This window comes from Hemicordylus capensis, chromosome 16, assembly GCF_027244095.1.
Source record: "Hemicordylus capensis ecotype Gifberg chromosome 16, rHemCap1.1.pri, whole genome shotgun sequence".
NCBI classification, from domain to species: Eukaryota; Metazoa; Chordata; class Lepidosauria; order Squamata; family Cordylidae; genus Hemicordylus; species Hemicordylus capensis.
The window spans coordinates 1,403,335-1,417,356 of NC_069672.1; the positions used below are offsets into that span (position 1 = coordinate 1,403,335).

At 53.9% G+C, this 14,022-nt stretch overlaps 1 protein-coding gene across 3 annotated transcripts; it reads right to left on the minus strand.

Annotated features, from left to right (window-relative positions):
• Window positions 1-1,328: 1,328 nt before the first annotated feature.
• TAS1R1 (taste 1 receptor member 1) lies at window positions 1,329-14,022 on the minus strand. Of its 3 annotated transcripts, XM_053281059.1 has the most exons (7): window positions 13,924-14,022; window positions 13,082-13,576; window positions 11,199-11,508; window positions 9,344-10,129; window positions 6,753-6,965; window positions 5,771-5,891; window positions 1,329-3,114 (listed from the first exon to the last, which is right to left on the minus strand). In XM_053281059.1, exons 2-7 carry the CDS (start codon window positions 13,273-13,275, stop codon window positions 2,186-2,188), a joined length of 2,553 nt encoding a protein of 850 aa, XP_053137034.1. In that variant the 5' UTR covers window positions 13,276-13,576; window positions 13,924-14,022; the 3' UTR covers window positions 1,329-2,185. The 3 variants fall into 3 exon arrangements, with proteins under 3 accessions (XP_053137034.1, XP_053137033.1, XP_053137035.1); XM_053281058.1 differs by having other exon boundaries at window positions 13,082-14,022; XM_053281060.1 differs by lacking the exon at window positions 9,344-10,129 and having other exon boundaries at window positions 13,082-14,022.

Below are 14,022 nucleotides of genomic sequence, written 5' to 3' on the forward strand. Positions count from 1 at the left end.
CCCAAGGCTGATCTAGTCCAGTGTGATCCTGTTTCCCACAGCGGCCCACCAGAGGTTCTCCAGCTGTGGCTATACCACAACTCCCCCCTCATCTGCAGCTGGGAGTAATGCGGTCTGTAGTCCAACCTCCCCGTACCTGACCTCTTACCTGGCAGTACAAGGTACTTACCTTTACAAATGAAGTGGATTGTGGAATTCAGTTGATTCAAAGAGTTTTTAGTTAGGCTTGGCATTAGGCTTGATTCCGATTGCTGAAGGATGAGATTTTGCTATGCATTATTATTGGATTCTTGCCTCCAGCCTCAGAAGCAAGAATCCTCTCAATGCCAGTTGCAGGGGAGCAACAGCAGGGGAAAGAGACGGTCACACACACACCCCACTTTTGCCTGTGGGCTTCTCAGGGGCATCTGGTGGACCTCTGTGTGCTGGACTAGATGGGCTTCCTTGCAGGGCCTGATCCAGCAGGGCTGTTCTTATGTACTGTAACTTTGTTGTTTCTAATCTGCCTCCTTGGGCACATCCATGTAGGGGAAAAAAACATGACATGAAACGTTGCTGCTGCTGCTGCTGCCGCCTCTGGGCCCCCACCCACCACTGAGCAACTGCAGTCAAGCCATTTTCTTCCAGGTGTTTTATTTTGAACAGTTGACAGCCTATTGTACTGCCATTTGTGTTTTCCTCACACATCCATAAGCGAGGGTGCAAACCCCACCTTTATTTTTAAACCAGCACAGGGCAGGCGATTGCAGAGTGAATGGACACAGCATCCAGCAGGCAGAGCATGGCAGTGGGTGTGTCTGTGCCTTGGTGGCCACGCAGCATGGCAGGGACCCATTTTCACCTGAAAACAGACTGGAAGAGGCAGGACGTGATCTTACTGTGCGCTTTCTGTTAAATAAGTAAAAGGTCTTTTCTTAACCAGTCCTTTTAAGCGGGCCGACTGCAGCTGATAAACATCAAATAGATTCCACGCTTGGACATATTTATGCCTTGTGAGTGTTGAAAGCGCAGACTCTCCTTGGAGAGTAAGGCTGCCGGATCTAGGCTCTGTACCAAGAAAAGCAGCCTAGAAATTAACCAGGTGTGGTGTTTCCCATTCCATGCTTCAGGGACCACAGAAGGCGCACACAATATTATTTCCCCCTCTGTGCGATTCTCCATAACTGCTTTGAGAACTTTTAAATTGAAAAAAGCAGTGTATTAATAATAAATAGTAATAATCAAAAGTACGGGCCCAACCGCCTTCAGGTTCTGGATTGAGCAACCCTACAAGGGGAAAAAAGTGAGTGAGTGCCCATGCCAAGATAGGGAGAATTTGGACCATAAACTCGTTTAAGCTTTCCTGCACACATCTGTCAGCAGATGACATGTGCCAGGATTGTTATTTTTATTTTTCTTTATTATATTTCTATGCTGCCATCTGTTAACTCTGAGCAGCTTACAACAAACAAAACAAAACATAATCACTGAAAACCAGTAAAACAATGCAAAACAAAAACCACATAAACAGTTTGAAAACTCTGGAAGGCCGGACGAGAAGAGCAGGTCCTGAGAGCTCTCTTGAAGGATATCAACGTTGTTAAGCTCTGGATTTCTGCGGGCAGGGCATCCCTCAGCTTAGGAGCAGCTATGGAGAAAATCTGGTCCCAAGTCGCCACCAGAGGAACCAGTGGCATCTCTCCAGATGCCTGTGCAGTGAGGATCAGGCAGAAAACGGTGCTCTCTGAGGTCACCTGGACCTGAGCCGCTCAGAGCTTTGAAGGTGATCACCCACTGCACTTTGTTTTGCCTGGAGGCATATCGGCAGCCAATGCAACTGTCTAAGTACAGGCATGCTGTGATCTCTCCGGGGTGCCATGTGCTTCTTCCCCCCTCCCCTCTGCTTCTTGGGCTCAAAGCTGCCCCTCCCACAGCTGGTGCTGTGACATGCGTTGGCCTGCACGACCGGGCCACTAGCTCAGGGGTTCCATACCTTAGGTCCCCAGCTTTTGGCTCCTGTGGCTGGGGGCCGTGGGAGTTGCAAGCCCAGCACCCTCTGGGTGAGCCGAGGTTGGGAACGCCTGCTCTAGAGGCCTCCCTGGATTCTTGGCTGCCACCTCGCACAGCCGCCTGCAGGGCCCTTGGGGTTGGGCGTGGAGGCTGGCCCTGCCTCCATCCACCCACACGGCCGGGCTTCTCTACCTCCTCACTCATGGCCCCTCTGCGTGTAGCTCTGGATGGACATCTGGAAGTGTTCGTTGGTGTTGCGTTCGGGTCGGCAGAGGATGACGTAGGCCTTGGGGGCGAAGTAGTTCCCGAACATCCCACAGAGAGTGGTGAAGTGGGAGGCCATGATGATGGCCTGCAGGTATTTGCCGTGGTACATGCCCAAGACGGTGGAGTAGAAGAGGAAGGAGAGGAAGTAGAGGAAGAGGCTGCCGGTGATGCACTTGGCCTCGTTGTAGCTGTTGGGCAGGTCCTTCCCAATGTAGCAGATGGCAAAGCAAAGGAGGCCCAGCAGGCCGTTGTAGAGCGGCCCAAATTCCAGGATCAGCGCACAGCTGCTCTGGCACTCGAGGACCACCAGGCCCTGAAAGGCGTAGTTCTTTTGGGGAACGGACAGGCCGCCGTGGCTCAGGTAGAGGAGGAGGATCAGACCTTGCAGAGCGACGACGGTGCCGATGAGCCAGAGAGGCCCATGGCGCGCCCTCCAGGCCTCGTACAGGCGGGGCACCTTGGAGGCCCACTTGAAGACGATGACGATCTGCACCGAGCGGGCCAACATGCAGGAGAGGCAGATGGTGAGGCTGAGGTTGTACATAGGGTATCTCAGCGGGCAGGAGAGTCTGTTGGGGGCCCCGAAGTAGCAATAGAGGCTGAGGCTGGCACAGGCCAGGGAGGCCAGCATGGCGAAGCACAGCCAGCCCCCGGCCGACCTCACCACGGGCGTGTGCCGGTGCTGGGCAAAGACGGCCATGGTCCCAAGCAGCAGCACCAGCAGGAGGGTGATGGCCACCAGGAGGGCCAGAGAGATTTTGTCGCCCCACGGCAGGAACACGGCGACGCGGCTGAAGCAGGCCTCGCTCCTGGCCGGGGCCCACTGGTCTTCCCTGCACTCCTGACAGGCATAGACGTCTGTGGGGCGGAAGCAGGGGTCTCAGTCGAGGCGGAAACCGTGTGCCTTAAACTCCCCTGGCCAGAAGCTCTGCCCCACAGCAGGGAGGAACCTAATCTGTAGAAACCCTGCAGGCCTTGGCCATGCAGGAGCTGTGCCAGCACCACACACCATCTCAGGAGCTGGCTAAAAAAACCCAAGACTTGGGGCTTAGAGTATTTATTATTTATATATGTGTTTGACATATTTATATCCTGCCCAAAACTTACGTCTCTGACTATCCATACTGCAGCAGTGCTGCAAGAGCCTGGAGGGGGCCAAGTTCCCTTTTCAGGAGACAGGGTCACCATCTGGAGGGGCTTTTGGACCCAGCCATGCCCTGGGACAGGGCTTCCCAACTGTGGGTTCAGAAGAACAGCCCTGTGGGATCAGGTCCAAGCATCTCATTTCATATAGTGGCCCACCAGAATGCCTCTGGGAAGCCCACAGGCAAGAGGTATGTGTATGCCCCCTCTCCTGCTGCTGTTGCTCCCCTGCAACTGGTATTGAGTGACATCCTGCCTCTGAGGCTGGAGGGGGCCCACAGCCACCAGACTAGTAGCCACTGATAGACCTGCCCTCCATGAATCTGTCTAAGTCCCATTTAAAGCCATCTAAACTAATGGCCATCACCACATCCCATGGCACAGAATTCCATAGATTAGCTATGCACTGTGAGAAAAAGCCCTTCCTTTTGTCAGTCCTAATTTCCTGGATTTCTGTTTCATGGGATGACCCCTGGTTCTAGTCAGGTGAGAGAGGGAGAAAAATTTCTCTCTGTCCACTCTCTCTACTCCATGCATAATCTTATATATCTCTTTCAAGAATCCCCTCAGTTGTGTCTTTTTTTCTAAATGAAAAAGCCCCAGATGCTGTAGCCTAGCCTCATAAGCAAGGAGTTCCAGGCCCCTGATCATCTTGGTTGCCCTCTTCTGCACCTTGTCCAGTTCTACAATGTTCTTCTTAAGATATGGTGACTAGAACTGTATGCAATACTCCAAATGTGGCCATACTATAGATTTGCATAAGGGCATTAAATGTTAGCATTTTTATTTTCAGTCCCCTTCCTAATGTTCCCTAGCATGGAATTGGCCTTTTTCACAGAGTCAACATTTTCAATGAGCTGTCCACCATGACCCCAAGATCTCTCTCCTGGTTAGTCTCTGACAGAGCCCATCAGTATATAAGTGAAGTTGGGTTTTTTTTGCCCCAATATGCATCACTTTACACTTGCTTACATTGAACCACATTTGCCATTTTGTCGTCCACTCCCCCAGTTCGGAGAGATCCTTTTGGAGCTCCTCACAATCTGTTTTGGATTCCACGACCCTGAATAGTTTAGGGTCACCTGCAAATTTGGCCACCTTGCTGCTTACCCAAACTTCTAGATCATTTATGAACAAGTTAAAGAGCAGTACAGTACAGATCATAGGAATATAGAAAGCTGCCAAATACTGAGTCAGACCATAGGTCCATCTAGCTCAGTATTGTCTTCACAGACTAGCAGCAGCTTCTCCATGGTTGCAGGCAGGAATCTCTCTCAACCCTCTCTTGGAGATGCTGCCAGGGAAGGAACCTGGAACCTAGATGCTCTTCCCTAGATGCTCTTCTCCATCCCCAAGGGGAATCTCTTCCAGTGCTCACACATCTAGTCTCCCATTTATATGCAACCAGGGTGGACCCTGCTTAGCTAAGGGGACAAATCATGTTTGCTACCACAAGACCAGCTCCAGAGCCCCGGGGGACCCCACAACTTACTTCCCTCCTTTGTGAAAACTGTCAATTTATTCCTATCCTCTGTTTCCTACCCTTGCTACCAATCCATAATTGAACCTCTCCCCTTATCCTATGACTCAGATGTTGTTGGACTACAACTCCCATCATCCCCAGCTGCAATAAACCGGAGACTCTCAGGCTGGCCACCTCGGATCTAAATGATCAGAAACACTGCAGCCTTCTTAGAGATGGAAGCAGTGGATGATGCAACAGCCTTTTTCTCTGCTGCTCTCTCCGCTGGGTTGGGATCAGTGACCCACCCACCAGCGGGGACATTTCCATGTTGCTCTTCCTCCAACAACACTTGGCAGGAGTTCTTTCTGTCCCTGGTCACGGCCAACTGAGCCAGGCCTTCCTCCCAAAGGATGCAGGTGTGACCACAATCCCCCTCCCAAAACCACAGTCAGGGCCAAGGTCAGGAGCATCAAGAGTCAAGCAAGCTTCTAAAAGCACCAGCTCGTGGGAGCATGCGGCTGATGGTGGGGTGGAAGGAGGCCACCCCCAGGGCTTTGAACCTTGGGACTCATGCAGACCCAGCCCAGCTCCAGATAATGCTAGGAGAGGGTTGCTGAGTGGATTTTTACCCACACCAGCAAACATGGCTTGAGGTCGCCTTGCTTACACACCACCCGGAAGCATCCCCTTCTCAGAACCAGAGCTTTGTTGAGGGCAAACTCCACTCCGATCCCTAAGGAGGGAATCTGCATCTTCACATTCAGCCCCCACACCCTGGCAGGGAAATGGGTTTGAGACAGGAGGCAAGACGGACCCTCCCTCCCTCTCTCACACACAGCATTGCTCATCTGATGGCTTCGTGATTCTCTCTCTCTCATGCTGCTGCCTGCTCCAAGCTCTACTCACTGCTTTTGTTCAGGAAGGTCCCTGCGGAACAGGCCACGCAGTGGAAGCAGCACCGGTGTATCCCGTGGCGCACCTTCTGCTCTCCCACGCCACACTCTTGGGAGCACACGGAGACAGGAACCTGAGAAGGCGGAGTGCCAACACTGAACCCAGCAGCCAAGCCACAGCTGCACGCACAAGCCGGGTTGTGCTCCCTGTGGCAAGACAGGTTGTGTGCGCAACCCGCCCCTGTTATATCTGGTGGGGGAAATTCCAGGCAGGTAGAAATCTCACATTACTAGATCTCAGTGAGAATTTCCCCTCACCAGGGAGAACTGGGCGTGCACAGCACATCTGGCCACAGGTGGAGGCATTACAAGTGGGACGTCCACTTGTCTTTCAATAGTAGTGAGAGAAGATGGCCGGAGGGTGGGGCGGGGGGAGTGACACGAGATTTCAGTCTGTCTGGAACTTCCCTCACGAATGTATTTTATATTTTGTATTATGTTTTTAATTCCTAGAGATTTTATATTAGGCCGCATATAAATTCATTAAATAAATAAATTCAATCAATAATAAATAAGTGAAAGAACTAGATGTGCACAGCCTTTTTTGCTACATCCCCGTGGCTGGGCGAATGGGTTTTTCGAGACCGCAAAAGCAAGCCTACAGGCCCGTCTTCCCATTCAGAAGCGACGTGAGCGATCGCCTTGTGAAGTGCTCCTCCTTAGAACAAGCAGGTGGGTGGCAATGCAGGACGGGAGGTTCTGTGTCGTCAAAACCTCTCTGCCTGCAGAAAGGTGCGTTAACAGTGGGGTGGGGTGGAGAGAGAGGCTGCTGGTAACCAGCAGTGACTGAGTCTCATTTGATGACCCCCCCCCCCGCCATGCCACACCCAGGCTCCTCAGAACGAGCTCCTAATCTGTCCCCAGGCCTTCTCTCCCAGCAGTCTCTCCCGACTGTGCCCAGATGCGCCTCGGCACGCCCAGAGATGCCTCGTTACCTGATTATCTTCCGTGTGCCACAGCAGCCTTTCCCAGTTGATGCTCAGGCGGTCTGGATTCCTGTCGAAAGAGCCAATGATGCTGTAGGACCAGGCCCGGCCCATCCATTTCCACAGGACGACATCATAGCCCGTCAGAGGATCCCCGAAGGAGTCGAAATGGATCTCCCTGCCGCTCAGGCTGAACTTCACCTGCTTCACTTCCTTCAGGAGCTGCCGAAGAGAGAGCCAGAGCAGTCCAAGAGAAGACCAGGGAAAGGGCTGTCCACACTACAAACCTGGACTGGTTTTATACCAGTTTAGCAGTCATGGCTCTCGCCTTACCCAAGACTTTTGGGGGGTTTGGCTAGAGGCTGACCAGTCTCTGTTGGAGATTCCCCTCCCTCCTGCACAGAACAGCAGCCCCCAGAGTCATCTGGGGAGAGGAATCACTGTTAAGCCAGTTTAGGTATGTGGTGTAGACATACCCCAGGAGGTCTCATCTGTAGGCTGGGCCTTGAACCAAATGAAAGGGCTATACGAGGAGCATACTGACCTAAAACACACACACACAGAGGTCATTCACACAAGCGAAAACTGCGTTCAGCCCTGGTTCAGGAGTTCCTAATTTTCTGTTGTGTAAACAACTAGGTAGGAGCTGGGAGAAGTGATTGCATAGAAGCAAGGTAGGAGGGAAACCTGGGTAGCCTTTCCTCCTACCTTGCTTCCAGGCAGTCACTTCTCCCAGCTCCTACCCAGTTGTTCGCACCCACACAACCCAATATTGGGAGCATGCACGGCTCCCAAACCTGGGTTGAACACAGTTTTCACTTGTGTGAATGACCTTACACTTGCATTGAAAAATATTATTTGTAACGTTTTAGAATAATATAATGCATGGTCATATCCACCCTTAGGGGTCCCCCCACCGCCTGCCGTTGTCATTTCCTTTCTTTGTTTTTGAGTGTCTTCTATTTTTCAAAACAATTTTTTTCCCATGCCCTGTTGCTGGACCAGAAGCATCTTATTGATGCTAAAAGCTCGACTCACCCAGGCCTCAAGCATGGGTGTGGGAAGGGGAGCAGGGGACAGAAAACGTCAGCGACGGTCCCTGCTACCACAAGAGCCTGACTGCTGAATGCTGCCTGCTGGGGCACACCTCTTCGTTCCCTTCCCCTGACTTGAGCTAGGAATGACCCTGCCATAGGGACACAGGAAGCTGCCTTATACTGAGTCAGACCCTCGGCCCATCTAGCACAGGACTGACCACACTGACTGGCAGGGGCTCTCCAAGGTTTCATGCAGGAGTCCTTCCCGGCCCTACTTGGAGATGCTGCCAGAGACTGAAGCTGGGACCTTCTGCATGCCAAGCAGATGCTCTGTCACAGAGCTATGGCCCCATCCCCTCAGGGGAACATCTTACAGCACTCATGTCTTCTCCCATCCAAATGCAAACCAAGGCAGGCCTTGCTTAGCAAAGGGGACAATTCATGCTTGCTGCCAAGAGACTGACCAACTCTCCTCCTCGTCACCAAATGGTGACGTTGTTTGAGCAGGCTTGTCTGTGGTGGCGGTGATGGCTGCAGCAGCCACAGCGTGGCCTGAGGATGCTGAGCCCCTACCTGCAGGTGGAAGGGCTCTCCCCTGCTTGACCTCTGCCCCAGGCAGCCATATGTCTTGGGCTGCCTCTCTCTGTCCAGATTCTGTGCACCCTGCTGGACGTTCTAGGCCAAGGGTTCCCAACCCCTGGTCCCATTCGTGGTGACTGGGGATGATGGGAGTTGTAGTGCCACCGCATCGGGAGGGCCACAGGTTGGGAAGCCTGGCTCTACGCAATTTTCAAGAATGCTTTCCTACTCTGGGGTTAATGCAATAAGCAGAGGATATATAAAAACTATTTTTAAGTTTTTTAAAGCTCTTCCCCCTCCTCTCTAGGAATTCTTTCTCCACGGACTGGCAGCAGCTTCTCCAAGGTTGCAGGCAGCAGCAGCATTTCCCTCCAACCCACCCTCTCTTTTTCGTCTCAGGTCTTTTCCAGTCCATGCACCTGTGGGGGGGGGGGGGCTTGTGTGTTTTCCCTTTTTCTGCACAGCCTATGCAGCGCAGTGTTCTTCCTGGGGCGGCCCCTATCAACCCCCCACGTGGCTCCCTCACTAACTGTTTTATTGGGCCTGTGTGAAGCTTTGGCTGGAGCTGGATCCTTTGCAGTCTCCCTGGCACCCTGGAGAAGCTGCTGCCAGTCTGTGTAGACAATTCTGAGCTAGACGGACCAAGGGTCAGACTCAGTTGAAGGCAGCTTCCTAGGTTCCTATGACTGTTCCCACCGTGCAGTGCTGTGCCCAGTGGCTGAGGGGCGGGAATCTCCTTTGCGGGAAACGGAGCCCTCTTGAGCCCCTGCCCCTTCTTGGGAGGCGTGCACAGAGTGCTGGGGAGTGCAGCCCTTCCCAGCGCTTTCTTCCTAGAGCAGAGGCCAGCACAGTGGGAAATGGCTCTCAAAAAAACCTCCGTGAAGATTTTCTGCCCAAATAGCTCCCGCTCGAAAAAGAGTGGAGACCACTGACCTAGCACGGATCAGGCCCGCTTAGTGACGAAGCCCCGCCAGGGAGACCCACCTGCCAGGGGTAGACGGTGTCCTTGCGGCACGTGCCCGCCTGGCAACCCAGCAAGCCATGGAGGCTGTGTGCCAGGGCATACACGGCCACGTAGACATTAAAGGCCCCCTGCATGTCGTAGGGCGAAGCCTCCTGCCTGGCGGCTGCAAGGGGCCTGGAGAACTGGGTGCAGAGCGGGCTGCAGTCTTCCCCGGAGTCCTGGCGGAGGGAGGCGCTGCTGCCCCAGCGGTCCAGGTGGGCGCTGGCGTTCTCCACACGGGCAGAAGCCGCTTCAAAGGGCTTCAGTCCCGGCAGGTGCTCCCGCTGGACGGAGAGCCCTAGGACGGTGCCGGTGCCGCAGACGCCGGGGATCTCCCAGATTTCTTGGGCCAGAGACCAGTCCTCGGTGCCCAGCCACACCATCCCGGTCACGTTCTGCCGAACCACTTCGTGGAAGAACGGGAGGGCGCTGTGCTTGTTGGCGAAGACGATGGCGACGTGGGCGCGGGAGCCCACCAGCTCCTGCACCGGGGCCACCAGCGCCAGGCTCCCGATGGGCTCGTCGCTGGGCATGACGCCCTGGTAGGCGAAGCAGAGGCCCGTGTTGGTGGCCACTTCCCGCAGCATCTGCAGCCCCTGGCGGCCGTAGGTGTTGTCGCTGCTCACCACCGCCACCCACGTCCAGTTGAACGTCCCCAGCAGGCGCACCAGGGCCTCCACCTGCAGGCGGTCACTGGGGATGGTGCGCAGGAAGGAGGGGTAGGTGCGCTTCTCGCTCAGCGTGGGGCTGGAGGCTTCGTAGCTCACCTGGAAGAGAGGGGCAGGCAGGCGGAGGAGAGGGCCACAGCCAGGCGGCGGGGGGAGGGAAGGGCCAGGGGGCTTGATGGCGGAGGAGAGACGGGTGGGAAAGCCCTGCTCCAGGCGACAAGAGGGAGACAGGTAGGGGGTGTCCAGCACCCAGGAGCCACCAGCCAGCCACGGGGATTTAGGTTTCCCTCTTCGAGCCCCCACTGCCCATTTAGAGAAACAGAACGAGCAACTTATGATCTCAAAGGCTGAAGGGAAGGTTGTGCTTGCAAAGATCAAGGGAGGAGGCAGCTGAGGAGGAAGACCCAGAGTCCATCCCCAGCTTGTTACCAAGGTGGGAGGAAAGGCCGCCCTGCCCCACTGCTGCCTCACACGCAACCCCCTAACTTAATGCTTGCAAGCACAGCCGGGAGCCCGCCCGGCACCCCTGCTAGGCTGAGCACTCCCCCTACCCTGTGGGCAGCCATGTGGGTGACCCTCTTCTAAGTCATCCTTGAAAACAGGAGCAGAAACATATTATTATTTATTTAAAGTATTTATACCCTGCCCCTCCAGTACACGACAGGTTGGGACAGCTCACACCATGAATACAAAGATACAATGTAAAAAGTAAAACAAGACTAATAAAGTTAACCAAATTAAAGTTAAACAAGTTAAAACCAGGCTAAAACCACATTTAATGTGACTTTTTTTTTTAAAGTTCCAAATTAAAAGTGATTTTAAAAGCTAAAAACGGAGAACCATAAAAACTAAAGAACCTACCAGATATAAACAGAGATGGAACATTAAAAAGTCTTGTTAAAAAGACGTGTTTTCAAATGTTTTTTAAAAACACTGAGGGAGGCAGCATGGCGAAGCTCTTCGGGGAGGGTGTTCCAAAGCCGAGGGGCCACAACTGAAAAGGCCCTGTCTCAAGTCCCCGCCAACCAGATCCCAAACACGACTGCCTCCTACACAAAGAGCGCCTCCACCCCCCAAGTACCTGAGGGTACAGAGGATTACCCAAGCCCCACATGCAAGAGGGTCGCAGCCGGTCTCTGTGTGCCCCACCCGTCCATTCCGCAGTTACCTCTGGCACTTGGAAGAGGCCCAGCAGACCGGCTGTTGTGAGCGCATTTTCGCTGGCGTCGGGTCCAATTACAGCCACCGCTGTGGGCAGGTAGGACGTGTAGTTGGCAGCTACTGCGAGGTGCCGGCGGCCCTTGCCCTGGGCCAGGAGGCTCAGCGTGGCGTAGATGGTGGACGAGAGGGAGCAGGTGTCATAGATCTCATAGCCCAGGGTGAGGCCGGGCAGGAGGTTGCTGGCATTGTTGATTTCCTCCACGGCAAACCGCATGGCCTGGACCAGGTGGTACCCGTGGAGACTCGGCTCAGGTATGCTGCAGAGAGGAGAAAAGCCACAGAGAAGCACAGAACTCATGCATTCATTCATTCCTTTTCTTATTGGCTTCAGTTCTACACCGTCCATCCGAGCACGGCTCAGGGAAGTTTACAGCAATCATTCAACCCGTTTAAAATTCAACATAAAACACAAAACAAAAGCAGTTGAAATATTAACATAAAATTCATTTTTAAAACCACTGTAGACCAATCAAATATGACTAAAAGCCTGGGCTGAAAAGATGGGTCTTTTTGGCTCTCTTAAAGGCTTCCAAAGAAGAGTCTCTTATACCCACAGGAAGCACGTTCCACAACCGAGGGCAACAACTGAGAAAGCACTCGGCATCGCTGGAAGCTTAATTTATGCCACCTATTAACTGCCTTTCCCACTGAATATTAGCTCAAAACAATGTTTTGAAACAAAACTGCTAAAATTAAGAAACACACAAAATATCAACCAGCGAGTGAGAAACCCAAACAATGCCCCACAGTGGCTCATCCTAAAGAGCCAGGGGCAGGGTGGGTGGAGATGCCTCAAAGGAGGCACAGCTGCCTCTGGGTCCCGGCAGCTCCGGTTGTGCCTCTCTCTTCCATCCCGCCCTGCCCCAGCCATGGTGAGAGCCGCACTGCCTGCAGGCTGGCCATCTGTCAGGTAGAGCGGCATGGTTAACTGCACAGCTCTACCTGACGCATGACCAGCCTTCAGGCAGCGCTGCTCCCAGGTGGGGCAGAAGAGAGAGGAGCAACCAGAGCTGCCGGGACCCAGAAGCAGCTGTGCCCCATTTGGTGCGTGTACACACACACACACACACACACACACACGCTCATTAGGACAAGCCTCTGCTACCAATACCAAATCAGCAGCAAGTGTTTTTTTCTAGTGTCAGTGAAGACTTCGAGGGCAGGGGGAATAAACTTTCTTCAGCAGGCCACAAAACACATCTAGGAAGGGGGGCATCCTAAGTGCCTTGAGAAGGGCACTCCAACAGATGGGTGCCACCACAGAAAAGGTCCTGCCACCTCCTTTTTCGTTTGCACAAATGGCAAGACAGAAAGGGACTCTCCTTTAACGTCTGTAGCCTGCCCTTCAGTTCTTCTCAGAAGCTTGCAAGCCAGGATTAAGACAATCAGCATATAAAACCACGGCGGTTTCAAAACAGATCTAGCAAACACTGCCAGACGTACAGAGCAAGGATGCACAGGCGCCACCGGAGAGCAGCCGCACAGAACTTCCCAACTCACTGCACTGGCGCAGTGGGGAAAGAGTCATTTTTGACGCCCCCCCCTTCTCCTGGAAGTCCTCGGTGCCACCCCCAAATCTCTAAAAATACGGATGGTCAGGCTATCTCTCTACACATGGCTTGTTTGTTCACATTTGGTCTGTTTACATTTAAATCCCGCTCTTCCTCCAAGGAGCCCAAAGCAATGGGAGAAGACGCTCTCTCCCTCCAATACGTGAGCCCAGGGTTTTAGAGATTAGGGAGGAACAGCAACATCCAGCGGAGGGTAGTCAGGCCTTCACCCTCACCCCGCAGCCCTCTGTCCTGCAGCGTCCTGGTCCTTCTTGCTTACCTCTCACAAACATCCACCTCTGGCCTGGTTTTCTTCCGGTAGCCCCTCATGCGGTGAATTGGGAACAGCCCTGCAATGGTGTGATCTCCGTCCAGCCTCAGGGGAGAAGGCAGGCCTGGGCCTTGACTCTGGACTACGTCCTGACCCAGGACTAAGAGCAGCAGCCACGGCAGGGTTGGGAGCGATGGGCCCATGCTGCAGGTGCGCAGGGGTCCAGGGGAGACTCTGTGGCATCCCCAAGAATGCTCTGCTTGCAGGGGGCGGGGGCGCTGTGGCCACCGGTGTCCCTGAATCGCCCGACATCATTTCCATAGAAAGCTGCACACCTGCCAACGCCTCAGAGACAAGGCGTACACAGGAAGCAGGCGAGGGCATCTCCCGGGAGGCCACAGGATGTGGTCCGGAAACCAAGCAAATTGTGGGGTTGGATTTTCCTACTGGGTTTGCAGGAGAGCAAGAAAAAAGTCATCTACTTCTCTTGGGCTCCCTGTGGACCTGGGGAGGAAAAAACCCCGGTAACCATTTGCCCCACATTGGGGTGGTCAACAGACAAGTACATAAATAGCGATAGCTATATAACCAGTGTGTGCTTTCTGTGTTTATTTGTGACATGGTGCCTCTACGCTAGCGCAAGATATGGGCTAAGCTAGGGGGACGAGTCATGCTTGCTGCCACCAGCCCGGCTCTCCACGGTGCAGACAGGGCCGTGCCCCGACACGGGATTCAAAGGGGCAAGTCTTCCACAGAGCCCAAGGCATGAGCGGCCCGGGAAGCGACCACGGCTGGAGTCTCTACGCTTCGCGAGTCTACGTAGGACCAGCCGCGCCCCCGGGCGTTCACACCAGAGACTCCGCCCCTCCGCCGCTCTAGCTAGCCTCCCTCGCTCTCTATGGTCCTCGGCTGCTTCTCGCGACATCATCCCCCGCAAGTCTCGCGAGAGG

What these genes read in the sequence shown, in the direction of transcription:
- TAS1R1 (XM_053281059.1), bottom strand. Translation starts at nt 13,275, where the DNA reads ATGGGCCCATCGCTCCCAACCCTGCCGTGGCTGCTGCTCTTAGTCCTG. An exon ending in GCCTCTTCCAAGTGCCAGAG is followed by an intron (nt 10,130 to 11,198) that starts GTAACTGCGGAA and finishes CCTCTCTTCCAG; the next exon opens with GTGAGCTACGAAGCCTCCAG. An exon ending in GGCACACGGAAGATAATCAG is followed by an intron (nt 5,892 to 6,752) that starts GTAACGAGGCAT and finishes CCGCCTTCTCAG; the next exon opens with GTTCCTGTCTCCGTGTGCTC.